General features: G+C 31.9%; 2 protein-coding genes across 4 annotated transcripts; one reads left to right on the plus strand and one right to left on the minus strand.

Annotated features, from left to right (window-relative positions):
- Positions 1–6,559: 6,559 nt before the first annotated feature.
- Positions 6,560–12,874, minus strand: LOC148285666 (apolipoprotein D-like). Its single transcript, XM_088242369.1, has 4 exons — positions 12,833–12,874; positions 12,576–12,706; positions 8,390–8,574; positions 6,560–6,734 (listed from the first exon to the last, which is right to left on the minus strand). The coding sequence occupies exons 1-4, from the start codon at positions 12,872–12,874 to the stop codon at positions 6,592–6,594; spliced, it is 501 nt and encodes a 166-aa protein (XP_088098495.1). The 3' UTR covers positions 6,560–6,591.
- A 5,823-nt stretch (positions 12,875–18,697) lies between these two features.
- Positions 18,698–20,633, plus strand: LOC148285667 (uncharacterized). Of its 3 annotated transcripts, XM_088240972.1 has the most exons (3): positions 18,698–19,188; positions 20,043–20,182; positions 20,442–20,633. In XM_088240972.1, exons 1-3 carry the CDS (start codon positions 18,736–18,738, stop codon positions 20,485–20,487), a joined length of 639 nt encoding a protein of 212 aa, XP_088097098.1. In that variant the 5' UTR covers positions 18,698–18,735; the 3' UTR covers positions 20,488–20,633. The 3 variants fall into 3 exon arrangements, with proteins under 3 accessions (XP_088097098.1, XP_088097162.1, XP_088097026.1); XM_088241036.1 differs by lacking the exon at positions 20,043–20,182 and having other exon boundaries at positions 20,442–20,565; XM_088240900.1 differs by lacking the exon at positions 20,442–20,633 and having other exon boundaries at positions 20,043–20,430.
- Positions 20,634–21,649: the final 1,016 nt, after the last annotated feature.

The raw sequence follows: 21,649 nt of genomic DNA on the forward strand, positions 1-21,649 counted from the left end.
AAAAGGAATGATGATGGAAACTTATATCCTAGGTTCCTCAAACAACTTATCATAGGGGTACCTGAAGGGTTTTAAAAAATATTTGTTTATGATTGATTTTGAGCAGCCTCGAGAGGTTTGGAAATTGATTTTTTAGTGATTCCCCATCCAATTATGCTACAAGTTATAACTGAATGTCAATTATATGTGTTGCTCAAAACAACCAGACCGCTTTCATACAAAAAACTATAAAAATCACCTTCTTAAAAATAGTGTAGATCACAAAAACGTTATTACTCAATTTTCAGAAAACACCCACAGCACTTGAAAAATCTAAAGTTATTTTAAAACTCATTAAAATTGGTCGAATAAATAATGAAATTCTTGTTTGTAATAAACAAAAAACTAATGAATTTATTGTTCATTATTTGTCAAAGTCAAAAACCTTCCAACTGTTGTGCTATTCACTATTTTCACAAAAATGCTTTTGACTCAGTTTCACTTTTTTGATGACTTTGTTCAATTGATTTACATAAAATACAATATAGTTGTTTGAGTTTAATTAACAATAAGATGTTATATGCCGACTTAAAGATATAGGAGAAATCCGATATTTAGAATTTTGAGATAAAAATGCAGTTAGATGTTTTCTTATTTGAAAATATAGTAAATACAATCTACTTCGAATGATTTTATTCATTCAGACCCTTTGCTAACCTAAAAGAGCTCAATTACCTGAGGCTGTCTTTTTCAGAGATATCTTACTGCTGCTTTGGGCTTGTGACGTGTTAAAGCCTAATATTAGTATATAAAATGCTTACTTCAAAATTATTTTAGAATAAAGTTTTTTTTAAACTCAGCGGGGCTCTAAGTTACAACATTTAAATACTGAAGCTGCTCAATTGAAAAAGTAAATTTATTAGAGGCGTGGCAAAAAACTGAACCCATCTTATGGTACTCTTCAAATTATTTTTATAAAACGGAAAGAGGAATTTGAATTTAAATCTGGATATGGAGAGGCTAGAAAAGTGTTTGTTCAATGGAATTCAGGCAAAATGAATGACTAATTTTTTTACAATTCTTGATGAAATTTCATTGTAATGATGTAATAACTTTTATAAAGTATTAATTCAAAAATACTAGGTACACTTCTACTTATTTTTTGACCAATTAGCGCTTTCACTCTCTATGGGCATCTTCAGACTGGTGAATATTATACAGTGTAAGGATAATTTATATAATTAAAAGATTAAAACTTAATATTATCTTAAGTCTAGGTACATTAAAAAAATAAGTTGAAAGAGATACAATACGCAATATTTGTTGCAAGACTGAATATTTGTTGAATTGTTTAAGAATTTATTTTGGATTACTTTTACCTGAGTACCTAGCATATGATTGTGCCGTTAAATACTTTGGCTTCGCAATAAGTTTTCCGAAAGCTCGTGAATACCAACATGTGCAACATACCGACAAGTGCAAAGGGTAAATACAAAGGCAGAAACTTAAGCTAGGGTTTCCTAGGAGAGCGGTGACCGTATTTTAACGGCCGTAGTGAACGGTGATGCAGTGGACAGCCGTCGTAACGTCGACTAGAGAGTGGTTTCTTAGGGAAACGGTGTTAAATGGTGTTGATAACACCGTTTTTCTAGGAAACCACACTCTAGTCACCGTTACGACGGCTGTCCACTGCATCACCGTTCACTACGGCCGTTAAAATACGGGCACCGCTGTCCTAGGACACCCTAGCTTTAGTCAAAAGCAACATTTTAGGTGTCCAAAATCCAAGAAACGACAGATAATAAGAATAGTGGTTTTGTCTTTACTTTTACAACTAGGTAAATTACGCAATATTTATTCGTTTAATAATGACAGTAAAAATAATAATTCTACTACTTAACATAAAAACCGTTAAAAACATTTTATGTAACATCGTTGTGCGCAGAAGAGGGTAATTTGTTTGAAAAATACAATAATTTATTGTAAATAACTTCCAAATCATTACTAATTCATTTTAAAATATGCTAATTTAAATCATTATCATATGTAGATTGTTAAGTATATTGGCTCCCCAAATAATATCTTATAAAACTTGCGCTTTTTACAATGTTAAACGTTTTTACAATTGAAATAGTAACATCCCATAAAAATTTTAACCATAGAATTAAGAATAGTCCAGAAGGAGCGTAGAATCATATTTGAATACATCAGACTAGGTCCAATAATTCCCCCACTTAGACACACTTTCGCCGCGCGCATACTTGAAGTCACCGAGTAATATTTCCAGATCGCGAAGAATATAACCATAACACAAATGTAAGGTAAAAAAATCAATTTTTTAATTTTTCTAAAATTTTATTGTGCACTCGGAAACATTAATTGACACAACACAGTAGATAAGTAAAGGGTCATTTAATAAGAGTAATTGAATTAATGAACTTTGAACTTAAAATATAAAACAAATATAATTTGACATAAAAGGGATATTTTTATATCATGTTAAATAATATTTTATGTTTTAAAGATAATGTCGGCCAAATGTCCATCACGGCGTTGATTAATCCGAGGTTCGATTTTCATTATTTTTCTTATTATATGAGCAAAGTAGGGTAAAAAATTTTACTACCCCGGCAATACTAACAAAATTTCCATTTTGTTTCTTCGACAATCTGACAGATGAAAAAATAATTAAATTTTTAAGTAATGTATTTGTGACAAACACATTCATTTGATAATTACACATGAAATGTGATCGCATCCTATTTCTTTAAGATCCTAGCAGTATTTCTACACAGGAGTTGCGTACTGAGCGTGGTCTACAAAGAGACTAATGGGTCAAAACGTAAACCTACTCATTTATAAGTAGTTGAGTCGCCTTTTGTTTAATGTGCGTATGCGGTTTCTGGACTATTCTTAATTCTATCGTTTTAATATAAAACAAAAATCTTGAACGAGTAAATTCATTATTCGATTTTTAATTTATTTATTTATATATTAAAGGGCCAAAGACTTTTGTTATTAATTCCCGGATATATTGAATTTATTGGCAAGGAAACAATATAATCATTGCTTCTTTTTCTCCTGTGCCATAGTTAAACACCACAGATGTATTAAATACCCTATTCGATGTTAAACGCCATAACCTATTTACCTATTTAAAAAGTATGTCATTAAAATGAATATGGAATTGTATTTTGATAAAGAGTGTGAATAAATAAATAAATATAAAAAAAAATAATGAGTTGTAAAAAAATGTATTCAGATTTTGTTGGCTCTGAAATTGAAAATCGGAACTGAATTTTATGTTCGTAAGTTGGATAAAATTATTTATTTGGTTTCTTGCTTTTTTTGCTTTTAAATTTATTATGTTTTAAATGTTTTTAATATGCTGAATGGATTTTTTAAGGTTTTTATTTTATAACCTATGTAAATGTAAAAGCAAACTTATTCCTTTGCCTTGATTTTATCAATATTGGTAAACTTTATTGATACACAAGAAAATACTTCGGATTTTTCGTAACAGATGTCGCTAACATTATTTTCATAAAATGCTTGAGAAAACTAAACTCTTAATTTTGTATTGATTTTTTCGTCGTTACCTGAAAATGGGTATCCACTTATAAATTCAAGCTCAATTAAAGTTAATAATAATAATAATAATAATCACGATTTATTACAGAAAATACAATTACTGTATCTACTACAAGTTTTAGTTAATCAATATAATATCAATATACACAATATCGGAGTAAAATAGGTTTAAGTCAAGTTACCCATGCGGTCAAATGAAGTTATGGTTATATTTGAAATTTTAAGTAAGTAATTGATATTGCCACCAAATTTCAGAGTAAAAAAAAATTGTTTACGGAAATAATATACAAGCAATCAACGTTCATCGTAAACAATATGTTTTTTTTTGCAATTTTTTAGTTTGTCCAAATGTTTGCAGACAAAAGACTGAATTTCACACCTTGGGAGTCATTAAGATAAAAAAGTTACAACTGGGATGGGGAATACCTTAAAAAAGGGAATATGGAAGTCTAGGCATTTACAGGGCTTATTGTGAGTGGCCACTTTAAACACTGTGTCACATTCACCATTTAGCCTATGTTTGAACATCCAAGTCTTTTGTCTACAATCATTAGGACAAACTCAAATATTGTAATAAAACCAACAGTCCCAAGAAGAAGTTTTAAAATTGGAAAATTATTTTCAGGCCTTACCTAGTATGTGAAATAATTCAGTCAGATAAATCTCTTCACAACAATAAAGGTTTCAGATCTTTAACTTCACTAAAATCAACAAATGGAAGAATTGACGAAATATGGATGTTTAAACTTAGGTAAAATGGTGAATGTTACACAGTATGTAAAGTGGCCACTAAAACCAGCCAATGGCAAGTCATACATATCGCTGTAAATGCCTAGACTTCCATATTCCCTTCATTAAGATATTTCCCATCCCTGTTGTAATTTGTTAAAATGTGTTTTTTTTGTTTATTTTTGTAATTTTTCATCATCTTAGTATAAGTTCTTACCGTAGAATGCATCGACCTATGATTACACGTAGAAGCGCCCTATGCCTCCAAAAATGATAATACTTAAGTCATGCCACAACGCTCAGTCATGCCCAACGCTTATTTAGTCATTTTTTTAAACGCCAGCCAGGTAAGACATCAGCTTGACGTTTACAATTAAAATCAAAATGCCTGCTTGTGTCGTGAAAGCTTGCAAAAATTATTACGAAAAACATCGTAAAATGGATAGTGAATCTTTTTATTAGTAAGTAATTGATATTCAAATATAAGTAGTCGGCCTTTTGGTATAATGGTCAGTGCGTTTGCCTACTATGCAAGAGGTCTCGGGTTCGAATCCCGACATGGTTGATATGAACTATATATTTATATATATATTTTTTTATTTATTTTTTTTTGTTTTTTTACAATAAACATAAATTATAAAACAGAGTATTCAAAAAATAAAGCATAATTATATACCAATGAAATATATATAAATAGTAAAAATAGTAAACAAAAAATCCAACAAAGGCATGGCCTGTTCGTGGGTATACAAGAAAATGTTAATGAATTTTTGCTCCTTTAATGAATAATGGACAGTTATAATATTATAATTAAAAAGGGTGTTTTTTCACAAGAATATTTCACTGTCCCAGGACTGGTACCTGAAGCGCAAGACTGATCATCTTACCTTCACGTAAGAAAAATTATCAAGAAACGCTGCAATTTGTGTGCCAATTCAGTGCCCTATGCACCATTAGGTGCGGAAAGAGAATGAAAATGAAAAGTATTATTTTTTGTTAATATCAAACTACGCCTAGTGGCACAATAGCAAAGCTTTTCTTACTAACAGGGGTGCACTGATAGGAAAACGTTTTAAAAATTGATAAAAAAATATGTAAGTTTATGCAGTCTCGTCAAATGTAAAAAAATAAAATAATCTCGGCAACCATGGATACGTTTTCGTGACATTGCGTTTTTAAAAATATTACTCTATGGAGTGCGTCTATGTATATTAATCTATATGGCAACCGTCCATCTTCGAAAGACGATGGTGATGTACACTTAATTTCAAGACTTCGAAAAACAGCTTTTTCGGTGACTTTATAGTCCTATACGGGACCAGCACAGTCAGCCACATTTCTCACACTTCCAGGTTGTGTGGGGGGCTCCAGTAGGTACCTTTCTTCCTCGCAGTCTTTTAAGCATTAGACTTTCCAGCCAGAGGTCGTCATGTGCCGCTTTTCCCTATTTTACGGCTCCTCTCCACACATCTCTATCCCTGGCAAGATCTTTCTAATGATCAGCGTCAATGCAAAAAGTCTTCATGTCGCGTTTACAGACATCTTTAAATCGCAGTCGCTGACCACCGTGGGATCGTTTAGCATCACAAACCTCTCCATACATAATATCTTTCGGTATCCGGCCACCCTCCATTCGACTCACATGACCGAGCCATTGCGGGCGTATTTCTTTTAGGATCACCATCGCCGGAGACATCTGAGTACGGGTTAGTATCTCACTTTGTTCTGCCACGTCACGCTAAGAATACGCCGCAAACATCGCAAATGAAACGCGTGCATTTTTCTTTCTTGGTGTCTGTAAGTGAGCTAGGTTTCACCCCTGTATAGGAGCGCGCTGAGTACACAGGCTTGATAAACTTGTATTTTGGTAAATATGGTAAGTTTATTATTTTTCCAAACTCTGTCTTGGAGCTTTCCAAATATGGTAGTTGCTTTTCCTATTCTACAGTTGATCTTCTGGTCTAACAAACAGTCTCCGGACACTGTCTAACCGAGGTAACAAAACTTTGAACAGATCGGTAGTATTTGACCATCAACTTTAATTTCTGGCCTCTGATCTGTATCTTGTCGTAAAACAATAGTTTTTTTCAAGCTTATTTCCATTTAAAAAAATTACACGCTGGTACAGATACATCAAATTAATAGGTCGATGGTGAACAGAATTAAAAATAAAAATGTATGAAAATGAAATAAATAACACCTTGAGCTTTTTAATTAAATATATTTTAATTCGTAAATTACACTGTTACTATACCTTGGTTATTTTCATAAGTTTTTATTGTAGTTACATATTTATTTAAAGTAAAATGGGCAATGTTTCTGGTTAGTCTTTACAAGATATTTTTTATCAATCATGTTTGTATCGAGATATTGTAGCGCCTTCTGGATTGTTGACCCGAAAGGGAAACGAGACCTCGTCATTACCCAGACGTATTCTGAAAATCAAAAGTATTTTACGTATTTTTTGGTTGATCTTTTAATAACAACTTACACACATTTATTAGGGACAGAGACACAGTTCATTGTGGCACAATCAAAAACGACCCATGCCTCTGAACTTGTCCCGCTTGCTATAAAATCCGTGTTGAATTGGGGCACTTTTAATGCATTCATAAACATACATACACACATACATATTCGCACATAAATATTCATATGTTATTGTATACGAACATATTATGTTTATTCATATATAATAATAAGTGTATACAACATTATTGTTAATGTTTTTTGAGGGGTCGATTACAAACGCCAACCTCATCGGTACATATAGAGACGGTATATTGGGAAATCGGTATTTTTGTACAAAAAAATGTATAATTGTATGATAACATAAATTATCTTTATAGGTAACTTGTAATTGAACATGTATAAATATTAGATAAAATTGAAGATAAATAAAGATAACTTTCCATTGGAATACTGGCCAACTTGGATGCTTGAAATATGATATTATTGAAAAAATTCATTGAAAACGATTGAATGTTTAATTGTACTATCAAAATTTGCAGAAATGGTTCAGTGCCTTAAGATGAGAGTCAAAATATCACGTAGATCTATCTGCAAAAAAGTATTACCTGTGTTTTAAAATATTTGGAAAAAAAAGAATCGTGATTTAACTTTTATTTTTTCACATAGGTGTCCCCTTATCAGATATGGTTGTTTTAATGTGCTAATTTGTTAATACATAAATGTAAGATGATCAGTCTTAAGCTTTAAGTTCAGGACCCGAATTACAATGGAAAGTTAATTTGTATCTTTAATTTTATTTAAAAAGCAAAATAAAATTTTATGTATGAAAAATATAATATACATACATTTTTTTTCTAAACATGTTCAACTACAGGTTGCCGAATAATGTACTGAAAGTTTTCAAACAAATAAACAAATTTTCGTACTTAAATATCGAAATTACTTTATACCGTCTCGATATGTACTAATGAAGACGTTTATAATCGCGGCCTAGGGCCTCGATTACAATGGGAAGTTAACAGAGTTATCTTCGAATGTCTGTAAAGAAAAACCGATATTTTTGTACGAAAAAAAGTATCTTTGTCGGCAACCTTCAATTGAACTTGTTAGAAAGAAAAAAATGTATGCGTATTCTGCTTTTCATACAAGAAACTTAATTTAACTTTGTAGAATAAATTTAAGATAAAGGTTGACGTTTAAATTTATCCTCAATTTTATCTGCATAGTAAAATTAAGTTTTCTACATAAAGAATAAAGTATATATTTTAAAAAAAATAAACAGGCACAATTACAGATTGTAGATGAAGATATTTTCAATTTTCATACAAATACAAACATTTTCATCCACAAATATCGATGTTACTTTATACCGTCTTGATGCGTACTGATAAAAAAAAAAGCATTTGTTATCGCGGCCCACGTACCAGTCATGCTCTGTAAGTTATGTACTTCGCCGTATGGTTATTAAAAATGCTCTAATTTTTACCGCGTGTAAGAAAAAAATATATACCTGTTTTCTCGTAGCACTGAACTTCATCATTAGTATTTAAACATACGTCTTTGGCAATAATATTTATATTATTTATTGGTAACATCTTAGAACAGTTTTAAATCTTACTCGTATGAAATAGTCTGAAGTCGTTACACGAATAAATCACGGCATATGAGTTATAGTCTGTATCAAGAACCATGAAAACAGGAGGGACTTGTGAAGGCGCAGAGGATAAGACTGCTTCAAAGCGTGCTTCGTCATCATCACCCATCAAACAGGCTGTTCCTATGATATATCCCGCGCTTTCAGTGCTAAAAAGTTTTAAAAATATTTATGAAAAGCAAAAAATATCATTTCTGTTTTTACTAAATACACTTTGTGTCCAGCGGTGCTATTCTTAACCACTCTCGCGGCCGTACAAAACACGGTAGTGTATTTAAATAAAAAATAAAAGTGTTTTCTAGGGCCGCGAGAGCGTTTGGAATATCACCCCAGTGGTGGTATTCTGAAGAAAGTGAATAATTTGAAGGTTTTTGATTTTTCAATGCGACGTCACTTTGCTTTATGCCACACTGATGATTAAACGTCAGATGGTAAATAAAACTGATAAAAAATAGAAACAAAACTCATACGATTTAGTCAATTCAACCGGTTGTAAGTGTTTAGGGCGTCGCAATAATTTTCGACATGAAAATTATCATGTTTGATACCACGAGTTTATATTTTTTGACATTTAATAAACAGTGTGGCCATATATGAAGCAAAAATCTGTCCCATGGAAAAAAAATATCCCCAAAATAACTACTCTCTAGGGCAGAAGTTCCCAACCTCGTGCCCGCCGGCACCATGGCGTCCACGGAACGATTCGTATATGCCCGCCACTATTCGACAGAGACAGAATTTTTTCATAAACATTAATTAAAAATGTGAATTATTTATTTGTTAGAGTTTTAATTTTTTTGAGTGCCTAGGTTTATTAAATATTTTACTTTATTTTTTTAATTTTATTTGGGAAATCAACAGTTCTACATACATATTTAAAGTAAACAAACAGATATAGTGTATAAACTCAGAACTAATAACAGATTTCCACATAGTATACAAAGTTAGTGAAGAAAATATAACACATATCAAATAAATACATACAATTTATACATATAAAAATGTTATTTACATGTTCTCAATAATCAAAGTATTCGTTCAATGAATATGTTCGTATGTTTGCGATATTGTATGTATGAGTAGTTCCTTTGCTGACAGTACTTGTTGCGACTTGTCTAGCGGCGAGTCAGACTGCACTCTTCACGCTGGCCTGGAACGGGGAGTGCTATTTGCACATCACTCCTTGTACACGCAGAAAACCTGAAGTTAACTTAAAATGATAATCTCTGTAAAGTCATTTAAAGCTAAATTAGATTTGTTGATATTACATATGCAGATCGATTCTCTCGTGCATTTCCCACATATGAAAAAAATGCTAGGTAACAATGAATTAAACGGGTCATTGTTTATTTAGCATCTTTAAGTGTTAAAAAAACAATTTGAAGAGAGATTTTTGCAGTTTACACATATCGAGTCAATTGTTTCCTTCTGTATCAATCCTTTTATTTGTCAAATAAATGTAATGGAAATGGCTGCATGTATTGCAGATTTTTTCAAGGTAAGACAGAAAAACTAGAGTTAGAAATTTTAAACGTGAAGAATAATGCTAAAATACTTAATATAAGAGGAATTTTGGAATACAGTGGACAGGGAAAAGTTCCAATTTTTGAAAAAAGTGGCATATAAAATTGAATTATTTTTCGGTTCGACATATTTATGCGAATCATTTTTTTCAAACATGAAATTAATAAAATCAAGGTATAGATCTCGACTCACCGATGAGCATCTTTATGATTATACACAATATTATTTTGGTATGTATATATATTTACATATTTATACACACACAATTCTGGGTTTTTTATATTTTTGAACCCAACCTATGACAGGTCATAAGCCCTGTAAACGCTCGAATATCCATAATCTTGAAACAAAAATTCTACCCATCTCTGTACTGATATAAATAATAATCTTTATGATTGTTTGCTAACAGGATTATCGTCATACTCTCCTAATTATGAGGCACTGGCCAATGATATGCAAAGCCAAAGATCACATTGACATATTTATATTATATTTTTTTATAAAATGTTTTATTTGTATTTGTGTTTTTGTTTACTTTGTTTACGTTTTGTAAACACATTTCTCTGTGTGTATGCAATTTGAATAATAATTTTACCATTTTGAAACATGTTTGTTTATTATTTATCAATAAATTATGAATATAAGAAAATAAATTATGGGAAAATAAGAAGTTATGGAAGGAGTTTGCGATTAAAAATAGGTGGTGCCCGCCCCCCTACCGATATTTTAGAATGTGCTCTAGAGTACAAAAATGTTGAGAACCCCTGCTCTAGGTGTTAGAGACGATTCATAATTGCACCCCCGGTGGAAAAAGAATATAGTTCAGTGCTAAAAATAAGCAGGACCCTGGATTTGTATGTCACAGCTGTATTTTTTATATTATATTAATACATTAATTAACATACATATACAATTATAAGTATTACATACATTAATTTTGATTATTGTCAACCTCGTGGCGTTGTGGTCAGGGCGTTTGCCTACCATGCAAAAGGTCTTGGGATCAATTCCCGACATGGGTGACATGAAATTCTTATTTAAAATGGTGTTTTTACACTAGAATATTTCATAATCCCTGGACTAGTATCAGAAGCGTAAGACTTATCATCTTACCTTCATGTAACAAAAAGTATCAAGATTCACTGCGATTAGTGTACCAATGCAGTGCCCTATACACCATTATATGTGGACTGGGAATGATGATGATGAATTTTCACTATGTATAAGTTTAAAATTACAACAGGGATGGAAAATATCTTCAAGTAGGGAATATGGAAGTCTAAACATTTACAGGGCTTTTGACCTGTCATCGGCTGGTTTAAGTGGCCACTTTACACACTGTGTAACGTCCACCATTTTGCATATGTTTGAACATCCATATTTCTTCAATTCTTCCATTTGTTGATTTAAGTTAAGTCAAAGCGCTGAAACCTTTATTAATGTGAAGAGATTCATCTGACTGAATCATTTCGCATACTAGGCAACGCCTGAAAATTATTTTCCAATTATTTTCCAATACTTGTTCTGGGACCAGTTGGTTTTATTACAATATTTGAGTTTGCCCAAATGTTTGTAGTGTAAAGTGGCCACTTAAACCGGCCAATGACAGGTCATAAGCCCTTTAAATGCCTACACATCCATATTCCCTTCTTAAAGGTATTATCCATCCCTGTTGTAATTTGTTAATCTTAATGACTCCCGAGGGGGTGAAATCCAGTATTTTGTTTACAAAAATTTAAACAAAAAAAAAATTTAATTTTAATAATATAAATGTTTCTTTCGATTTAATATGTTTTTTAAGGAAAGGACACAGCGCGCCATGTAAACACATTTATAAATAAATACATTATTTTTTTCTTCACGTTCAAAATTCCGTCAAAACCGCACTGCAGCTGGGTGTGCAATTATACCATGGGGCCTGCGACCGTAAATGCACGTTCGTATTTAGTGCGCTTGATTGAATTATTATGGATTGTTTCAATTAAAAAGCATAACACATTAATAATTGAAGACACGACTGGATGAAGGCGCTACGTCACCTTTTTTTAAATGGAATTTTTTACATAAATGAAGATTTTACACGCAGCCCTTTCATAGAAAGCCAACTACACTATCAAAAAGTCACAGAAAACCGAATGAGGAAGCGAATGAAGGCGTTCTTTTATCAAAAATTGTACTGGTGTTCAAAACTCTAACCCCAGATATCTCCGCTTTTTGTTTTTTTCCACATCCACTCAAGCATTGTTGAATTAACTACCTGGTAAAAGAAGAAGTATAAAAATTGTAAAATGGTTTTCAGGCGTAGCCTAGGCTACTAGTAGTTGATTTGGTTCAGCCGGATGAATCTCACTTACAAAATAAAGGTTTCAGCTCCTTTACTTTACAAAAGTCAACATATGGAGGAGTTGAGGAAATGTGGATGTTTTAACATGGGCAAAATGGTGAATGTTACACAGTGTGTAAAGTGGCCACTTAAACCAGCCAATGACAGGTCATAAGCCCTGTAAATGCCTAGACATCCATATTCCTTTCTCACCAATGTTTTCCCTCTCTGTTGAAATAAATTAAAATCCACTCATATCTTCAATCAATAAATATAATTAAATGAATACACATATAAACAAACCCAATTCCAATCTGTGAGTTATTTATTATTATCATGTTCTCATCCAGTGGAGTGTAAACAGCTGTGACACATTTGCCTCCAAATTGAAAGTAATCCGGGTACTTTCGTTGTTCATACCATTTACCAGAAAACTAAAAAAAAACATTTATTTGGAATAAATAATTAACGCTTTGCCATGTATTCTGCTCGCTTGGGAATAAACTAAACATCGGCAGTCTCAAAATGATGTATTTTGCTTTTTTTCGGTCAGTGGCTACCGATGGTACAATGGGCTGGGGAGGTTGCGCGGCATCTTTCATAAACCCTTAATAAATGTACAAAGATTAATACTTAGAAAGATTCTTTGATGCCCACCAACTTTAGTATCTGCGGCATTGTTTCAATTATGCTATTTTGATGCTCATTCAGTTAGGACTGTGCTTCCTTCCGAGCGGAACGCGCGCGTTCTTTTGTTCTGTCCTCCCCTTGCGGGGGTGGTATTCGGATCTTCCGCTGCCGCTGACCACCTAGGGAGTCTTTTTTTATTCAAAGGCGTTCTCTCATTGTAAATATTCGTGTTTTTACTTATGTTAGTTGTGTAAGTTATGTTTGTTGTGCTACTATAGTTTTAAGAAATATTTTTTGTATCGGTGGCCTCCGCGGTGTAGTGGTCAAGACGCTTGACTCACGCACGGTAGTTTCTGGGTTCGATTCCCGGTGAGAACACAAAAATTTAAATTCAATTTTTCTCAAGCCTGAGTGTTCTGTGCTGTAATTTACCACTGTTATTGGGCCTCCTGGCCTGTTGTGGTGCAAAAATAAATAAATTAAAAATCAAAAAAATATATTTACACGTTTATTTATGTAAATTGTTTGTGTAAATACATATTTTTTAAATAAAAAAACAGAGGCATTGGGGGGATCCTGAGGGGTGGGGACGACGTGTTGGCCTTTGTTCATACATCCTCCTCCCCCCTCCTTAATCTGCATAGAGTTTGTATTCCTTAGGAATATTTTTTCTTTCCTCTATGCGCAGCTGACAGAGAGTCCCCCAGGACTCTATAACAGCTGCGGGTGGATGGTGGGCTCAAGAATCACCCCTTAATGTTTTAATTAATGAATACTTAATTAACAACTGTCATAGAGCGGATGCGATATGGTTGAAAGCCTGAAGACTGGTTGTGGACGCTATGTGCTGCAGACCAGAGCTCCAATTACAATGAGAAGTAATATAAGAAGTTTTTTGTACAAAAATATGTGTATTCACATTCAAATTTAAAGAATTTTCATTTTTAACCTACATTTGAACATGTTTAAAAATATTTATGGACAATTGAAGATCACTCCGTTTACTTCCCATTGAAACACGAACCGAACTAGGAAGCAGACATACATAGGTATAATGTTAATTAATAAATCATTTTCTTTATTAGTTTAAATTCAATTTGCGTTAAAAGATAAACCTACCCTTTCTAAGGCAAATTTTTTCATTCCAGTGATATTTTTGGGACATCCATCAAAAAAGGGAATTTGAGCTCTAACGATGGTTATTGATATAAGTAATAAAATAAATGGTCGCATTATTACCTAAAAGTAAATGAATATAATTAAAACAATATCAAGTTTACAATATTATAAAAATCTGTCATCCGCATCTAATGGTACATAGGGCAATGTATTAGAATGGTAAATGTTATCAGTCTTGCACTTCCCTTTTAAGTCCAGACTCCAGACAATGAAATATTACTGTGTAAAAACACCTTAAAAACATTATTTGTTTTATGTATAAACCCTAAACACAAAGCATTTAACGAATTATAGTACAAATTGACTACATGCCTAGGAGTTACTATAACTTCATTCGAGTCTTTATTAATACATTTAAAAAAAAAACATCCGTGTATTTTGAACAACAAAAAAACAAAGCAAGCTTAACATCTTTATAACTAAATATATCACAACGATATGTAAACCGAAAAAAAATTATAACACAAAGTAAATAAATAAAAACGATTTTAGTGGGGGAAGTGGTAAATCTGATATAATAGTTATTCTTTATTTTTTCTCTGCTGCTTTAATTACTTTTAGAATTTTTAGAATAGCATTTAATAATAATATATGGAATAAGTATAACTGGGCACTGCACTCACGTAAATTTCAAATTGTATAGAAATATATCTTATAATTTCACTTAATAGACAACTCAAAACATTAATAAAATGAAATTTTTAAGTATTGAAATTGTCAGTAACTAATTATCTTCTAACAAAATATTATATAACTTTAACTTTAATATAAAATGTAGCTTCATTATGTGAGTTTCTATCAATATTGCTTCAAACATTGTGATACTGAAGCTGTAGGTGACATTTTAGAATGTCTGTTTGCAGTAAATTCTCACATTAATTTAACCCTTTTACCCATTAAGCTAAAAATTCATTAAAAAATATTAAACACGATAACTTTATAAAGTTTTTATACATTTATTATATGGGTACAACGTCCATAGATCGATGAAACACACACAAGCCAGAAATTACGAGCCAGCCATTTTATCAGAAATCTTGAGAGTCGGTCGAAGAAAGCAACTAAGCATAATCAGTTTTACACAATACTTTATCGTTCAAGACCAACTTTTAACACAGGACAAATCCAGTACAACGTTCTAAATGTATCAACTTTACCCCCGCCATTGAGACGTCAGGAACAAAAGAGCACGACCTATAAAAGGACCACGGTGCTGTGCGTGGTAAAATAGTGACGGCCTTATACGCAAAGAAGACATCTCCATTTTATTGTCTGCGCTAACAGATTTTGTTACTTCCAATACACCATTCGACATAACAACAATTTTGGTATTAATTCTTAAAAGGCTGTGCTGCAAAATTTCTTAACACGCGGTGATGAATCATCGTGTTACCTCAGGCAAAAGACATAGGGACATTTGTATCTGCCATCTATGGACGTGCAATATACAAATATATTAAATTATTTTAAGAAGCGTAAAATGTACCAATACACTAAATTTCATATTTATCATATTTCTAAAGAAAAATACTAAATCGGCTCAGGTTTGTAATGCGAAAAACGAACAACCAAACGACGATTTTGTCAATTTTAGTTAGGCCAAATTAGTCCGATTTTCAGTTTTCTTTTTTGCACAGTATCGGGATGTATTTGCGAGAGAGTGACTGAAAAACAATATTCAAATACCTAATTATCAAAATTGTCACGCATTGTATATTCTCTTAAATACTCCAATGACTTTACAAAATTAAGTCGGAGATAAATTCAAAACAACAAAATATAAACAAACCATTATGCCGTTTCCTCGTAGGGGTTGGCAGAGGTCATAGAACGTCATTTTCCTCTATACTCATACATCTTCTCATGCAAGCACACTTATTAATTTGAATTTTGACATGTCCATCTCCAAGAATTTATTGGATTTGGTTATGCCATGTCTTTCTCAGTCTTCCTTGTTTTCTGCCTCTGTCGACATTCGCGTCGTTCATATTTTTAACCGTTCTTCCGCCGTCCATTAGTTCTACATGTCAAAATTATCGCACAACTCCAACGTGCGTCGAAAATGCTTATTTCAGCCTTACGTAAAACATGCATTTAAAATCAACATTAAAAGGCACATGATGATCAATGCGTATATTATAATTGCGAAAGTATGTTTGTCTGTTTGTTTGTGTTTCCTTCACTTCGCAACGGAGCGACCGATTGACATGATTTTTTGTATATGTATAGCTGGAGAGCTGAGAAGTGAAACAGACTGCTTTTGATGAGGAAAAAAAATACTTCTTCCGGAAAATTCTTGGTAGAGAAATTAATTCATCTTTCACCTCGCAATTTAGCAACCGACTGACGTTTAACCGATGACATTTTTTCCATAAGGATAGCTTACAGGGTAATTCTTAATGAAAAAATTAATAAATATTTAAATAAAATAACTATACTGCGTTCCCACAATCGAACAGATGGTTGTTTTTCTTATAGCGATAGTTGGAAGACCGGAAGCTGATTCTGGCTACTTTTTATCCAGTGGAAATACATTTTATTCATTTATTTTTTTTATTTTAAAACTTTAAGTTCAAAGAATCAGTACTTTGGTGGACTTATTGCTAAAAGCAACATCTTCCAGCCAACCAAAAAATTTACTGATCGGAAGAATAGTTCATCATAAATTTGTACTAAAAAACAAAGATATATACATAAAAAAACCAAATTAATTAAAAATAACACCTGTTTTTTAATTTGCAGATAAAGCTTGACCATAATAACTTTAAAAGATACATTATTTTAGACATATTAAAGGATAAAGAATAAAGAATCAAACGATGAGTTTGGAAAGAGAGACAAAGAGGAACCAAGGAAATTAGAGGGATAAAAATATATATTTAAAAAAAAAACAGTAAAATACGGGGAGTTCAGGATTCTAAAGACAAAAACTAATGTTTCAGGCGTTTCTTGGGGGTAGCTAGAGATATTATTTCATTGGAAAAATTCTTATCACTAAACGACAATTTGAGTAACAATTTTTTCTCGAACGCGAGCAAACCCACCGGTTAAAGCTATTATACTAACTAAAGCAGAGATAAGATGACATCATCTTCTAATAAATTAATATTTTATATCCCCAACCAGTTTTTTAATTTAAAAAAATCATAGTCGAAACAGTTGAATAATTTAAGAAAATTCATGCAAAATAATGCTAGTGTCAATCTGGTTTTGTGGTAATAAATTTTTCACAATTCATAAGTAAATATTTCTCGTAATCTGTTTGAAATAAGTACATAAGTAATTAGCTAATCAATTATTTAAATGTAACCAAATTCGTTACTTTAACTGACAGCTGTATAAATTTTTAAATTGAGATTTTTTTCAGTCCACAGATTGTTCAAAACAGAGTGTTTGAATTTCACATAACTAGAAAATAAGCTTGAGTAATCAGAGCCCGTATAACAATGGAAAGTTAATTGAGTTATCTTCAATTTTCTTTAAAGTAAAATCAAATTTTCCGAACGATAAATTGATACTAGTATTTTTCTTTCTAATAAACTTGTAATAGGCACGAGAAAGGATTTCCGAGAGAGAAATGCATTATAAAGCAATAAATACTTAATAAATAAATAACGCTCTGTATTTTTTATTTTCTTACACTAACCTCATTATCGCGATAAATTTGCGAACTCTTCATATTAATTTTAGTTCAAGTGAGTACGGTTTTGAAGACCCTATCAATTCAATAAAACGTTAAAGTGACGAAAGTTCCTAGCATTCGTATTAACAGCCTCTGCAGTGTAATGAATGTGATGTTTGACTCACACACGGAACGCCTGGGTTCAATTACCGGTGAGAACACACAAATTACAATGTACTTTTTCCAAAGTCTAAAAAAGTGCATTTTATTGACATCTAGTGATTTTAATTAGTACTTTTTCACTGCCGGTAAACCATGTGGGATAACGGGACTGGGACACAACGCATGGTTATTATAATCACGTGTTTACACGGCTCCGGGATACGAAGCATAAAAAAAGGAGTGAGGCCCTGTATATGTGCGAACATTGCAATGCGCAATGTGACCCTCCATAAAGGCCAATGTTGGCAAAACTATCATACAAAAATTACATATTTAATTATTTCAAATAAATCTACGATGTTTCAATTGATTTAACCTAGTATTTTCATAATCATGACACTTTTAAGAAACCCTTCACAAAGCATGAAATTTCACAAAAATGAGCCAGGCACCGGGAAAATTCTATGTGTATTCGGCCGGTGCTCAAATTGTTAAATATGTTACGTATCAAATAAATCAATTTTATATCAAATATGTCGGTAATCCAATTTGATATATCTTGCTGCATAGTAAACAAAAACGCTTACCATTAGACCACGAGGCAGATAACCGAAACAAACCTACTCGTTACACACTCAAAAACAACATTGCAAAGAATCCTTTAGCTAAAGTTACAAACTTATTGGAAAAATTCGATGGATCTAGGTATACAATTTGAGTTTACTCAACGTAGGAACTATTTGGCTAAGTACAATAATGTTTATTTTATTATTTAAATTTAAGAATTTTGTATGAGTATGTATGGGTCTTCACTTTCGTTTGATTTTCTGACAGATTTTTTAAGGTGGAAGTTCTTTTATTCTTTTTACTATGTCATTTATTTCGCTATTTGTATTTTTTATTATTATTTTTGTGATTCATTTAAGATCTAACACCATAGCAACTAGTTTTGATAACATACGTTGGGTAGATGACTTCTGCAACAACGAATTGGGTCGTATTGACGAAAATTACTCGACGCCCTATACAGTAACAGAAGAGATGGATCCCACATATTTGCCACCGGGGTCTAATGGCTTCCTGGCACTTATTGATAAGACTGGAGTTCTAAGTGTATATAAAAATAAGAAAATACCCGATAAACGCAGTGTCAGAGTAAGAGTGGTCATGCGCGTAACCAAGCCAAATCTCACTGTTGCTATAACAACGCATGAAGATTCCGAAACGTGTTTGAAGAAAACTGAATTGGATGCCAAGATCACATGTTGGTTTGAAATAGTCACGGACCCGTGCAATACTTTTGAGAAATGTGATGATTATTTAGTAAGTACTTTTTAAACTTGGTAAAAAATTATACTATAAGATTAGAATAAAATGAAATGTTTTGATACAAACCTATCAGTTTTTCCTTTTAACCGATGAATCACCCTTTCGCACCGAACTCAAGTAACTTCAGCGCATAAACTCCCAATCTCTATCATTTCTTTAAAACATTCATCACAACCCCCGCGCACTAAACTATATTGCTTAGAATTTTATTTACAGTTCTAATTATGGTCTGCCACTTCCCATTTTTCGGGACAGAACACTTTCCATTCCTCGACATACCACATCATTCTTCAGCAATTATTTTCTCTACGAGGTGCCAGACTTTGAAATGATCTTCCTTTTAATATAAAAATGAACCTTCATTGAACACTTTTGATAAATGCCTGAAACATTATTATATAACATTCTTAAGCTCCCTTATTTTTTTTTCCTTTTTTAAAAAAATATTTTTCTTTTCTGGAGCCTCTTTCTGTCTCCTTCCAAACTCGTTACCTGTTCCCACATTCCTCGTCATATAGCTAATACGTGTTACATACATATTTTTATTAATAGTTTATATGTGAAAGCTTTATATGCCCTATAAATACAGCTGTAATTTGACAATAAAAATGAGTATTTGTTTACTTTTAAAATATCCATATCCTCGTATTTTTTTTTTTTAACAAGTCTATTTTTTAGTTGGCTGGAAGATATTGTTTTCCGCAATAAACCCGAAAATTGCGTATGTTTTTGTTTTTAATGCAGTGTTATTACATGTATTTATTAGAGGTTTGTAAGCAAATCTCTGCAGGATTGTATGGATACATAATTGACTGTTGATGTTTTTCTCTATAAGTGCTTTGTTTTAGTTCAGGATAAAGTTTGAAAGTAAGGATAACGGAGAAGTCGGTGCTCTTGTGGACAGAGTTACATTCGAACCTTATGAAAAAGAAATGGAATCAAAAATGTTATCATATAGTATACAAGAATCCAGAATTGATCCAAAACAGTCAGTTCCAAAAAGTTTTGTTAAAGACAAATACAGAGCAGAACATTTAATGTACATGGCAGTTTTATTGCTCATAATATGTGTCATTCTGGAGCTACTCTTTTTCACCTTCTGTTGCGGTTGTTGATAAGTCCTTTGGTTTGACTATTTACGTGTTATTATATGATATTTATTTTGTAATATTTTGTTTTCTTAAATCGTATTTCATATTAAGACCATTTTTCTGTCTATTTTTATCAATATTGATGATTGGTTTTAGTGTTCCTGAGATAACTTTCGCCGGTGCCATACTGTTGTTCCCTTGACCAGAACAAACCAGCTCCTGCTTAGGGCAATAAATTGAGAAAAAATATAATATCTTCAAGCAGATTCCTAGTGATAGGTAGACTCGAGTTTTTTTCCCTTGAAAAGCTGAATTCTTTGTCTTGAAGAATGCAGATCACATTTTTTTATTTATATTATGTTTATTTATTCATACAAATACACATATTACAAAAATAATGATAAATTATCCCTAACTCTATGAGGCCAAGAGCCCTGTGTTGTGTTAGGATACAACATAATGGAAAATGGAAGCATGCATATTATTAAAGAATGCTAAAAATAAAAATGATTACATAAACATCTGGACAACAGGCTTAAAAGTATATTAATATATGCAATGTCTCGCAGCAGTCTTTTGCAATGGTCTCTTCCTTTTGACAAAATCCAAACTTGTACGCCTCTCCTGTTTCCTGTATGAAATTTATTTTAGAAGTTTTCATAAGATTTTGATATCATTTTTTTTAATGGAAAAATAAATATTTGCGTCCTTATGATTAACCCTAATATTTCATTTTGAAGGCCATTTTCAAACGAGTTGTAAATATTAATAAAACTATTTACCAAAAACAAAGCCGAGCATCGTTTATATAAAAAAAGTCATTAATGTTTGCTACGTTAATGAACACCTCACCAATGCGCAATGGTTTGAGAATTAGCTGCCTTTTTGCTGAAGTTTTACATAAAGTTCAAATCTCAAATATGTAAGCTTATGCCAGCTCAAGATAGATGGCGCTATATTTATAATATTAAATGATTTATTTAGATCTGTAGCTAACAAAAAATACTATCTTTTTAACAGTGTCATTAATGTTTAACTTAGATAGCTGATATAATTTACAATAATTATGAATGACTATAAAAACAGTCACCGAAGTAGTTTAGAGAATATTTTATTTTATTGAAATAAACGGCACTTAGTGCCTTTTACATATTAGTTACAAATACAATTAAATAAATTACATGTAAGCATAATTATAAGTAATATAGAGCATTTAAAATTTATTAATTAACAAATTAAGAAAGTCTAAAATAGATAAAATTTATAAAAGAATAAAATATTACCGGTTATAGAATTATCGATAAAAAAAGATAATTTGGTATTAGAAATACTTTGAACCAGTAAAAAAAAAACTAAGAATACAA

The sequence above is a fragment of the Micrasema longulum genome, unplaced genomic scaffold (genome assembly GCF_059751315.1).
Source record: "Micrasema longulum isolate JH-2025_06_02 unplaced genomic scaffold, ASM5975131v1 h1tg000015l, whole genome shotgun sequence".
NCBI lineage: Eukaryota > Metazoa > Arthropoda > Insecta > Trichoptera > Brachycentridae > Micrasema > Micrasema longulum.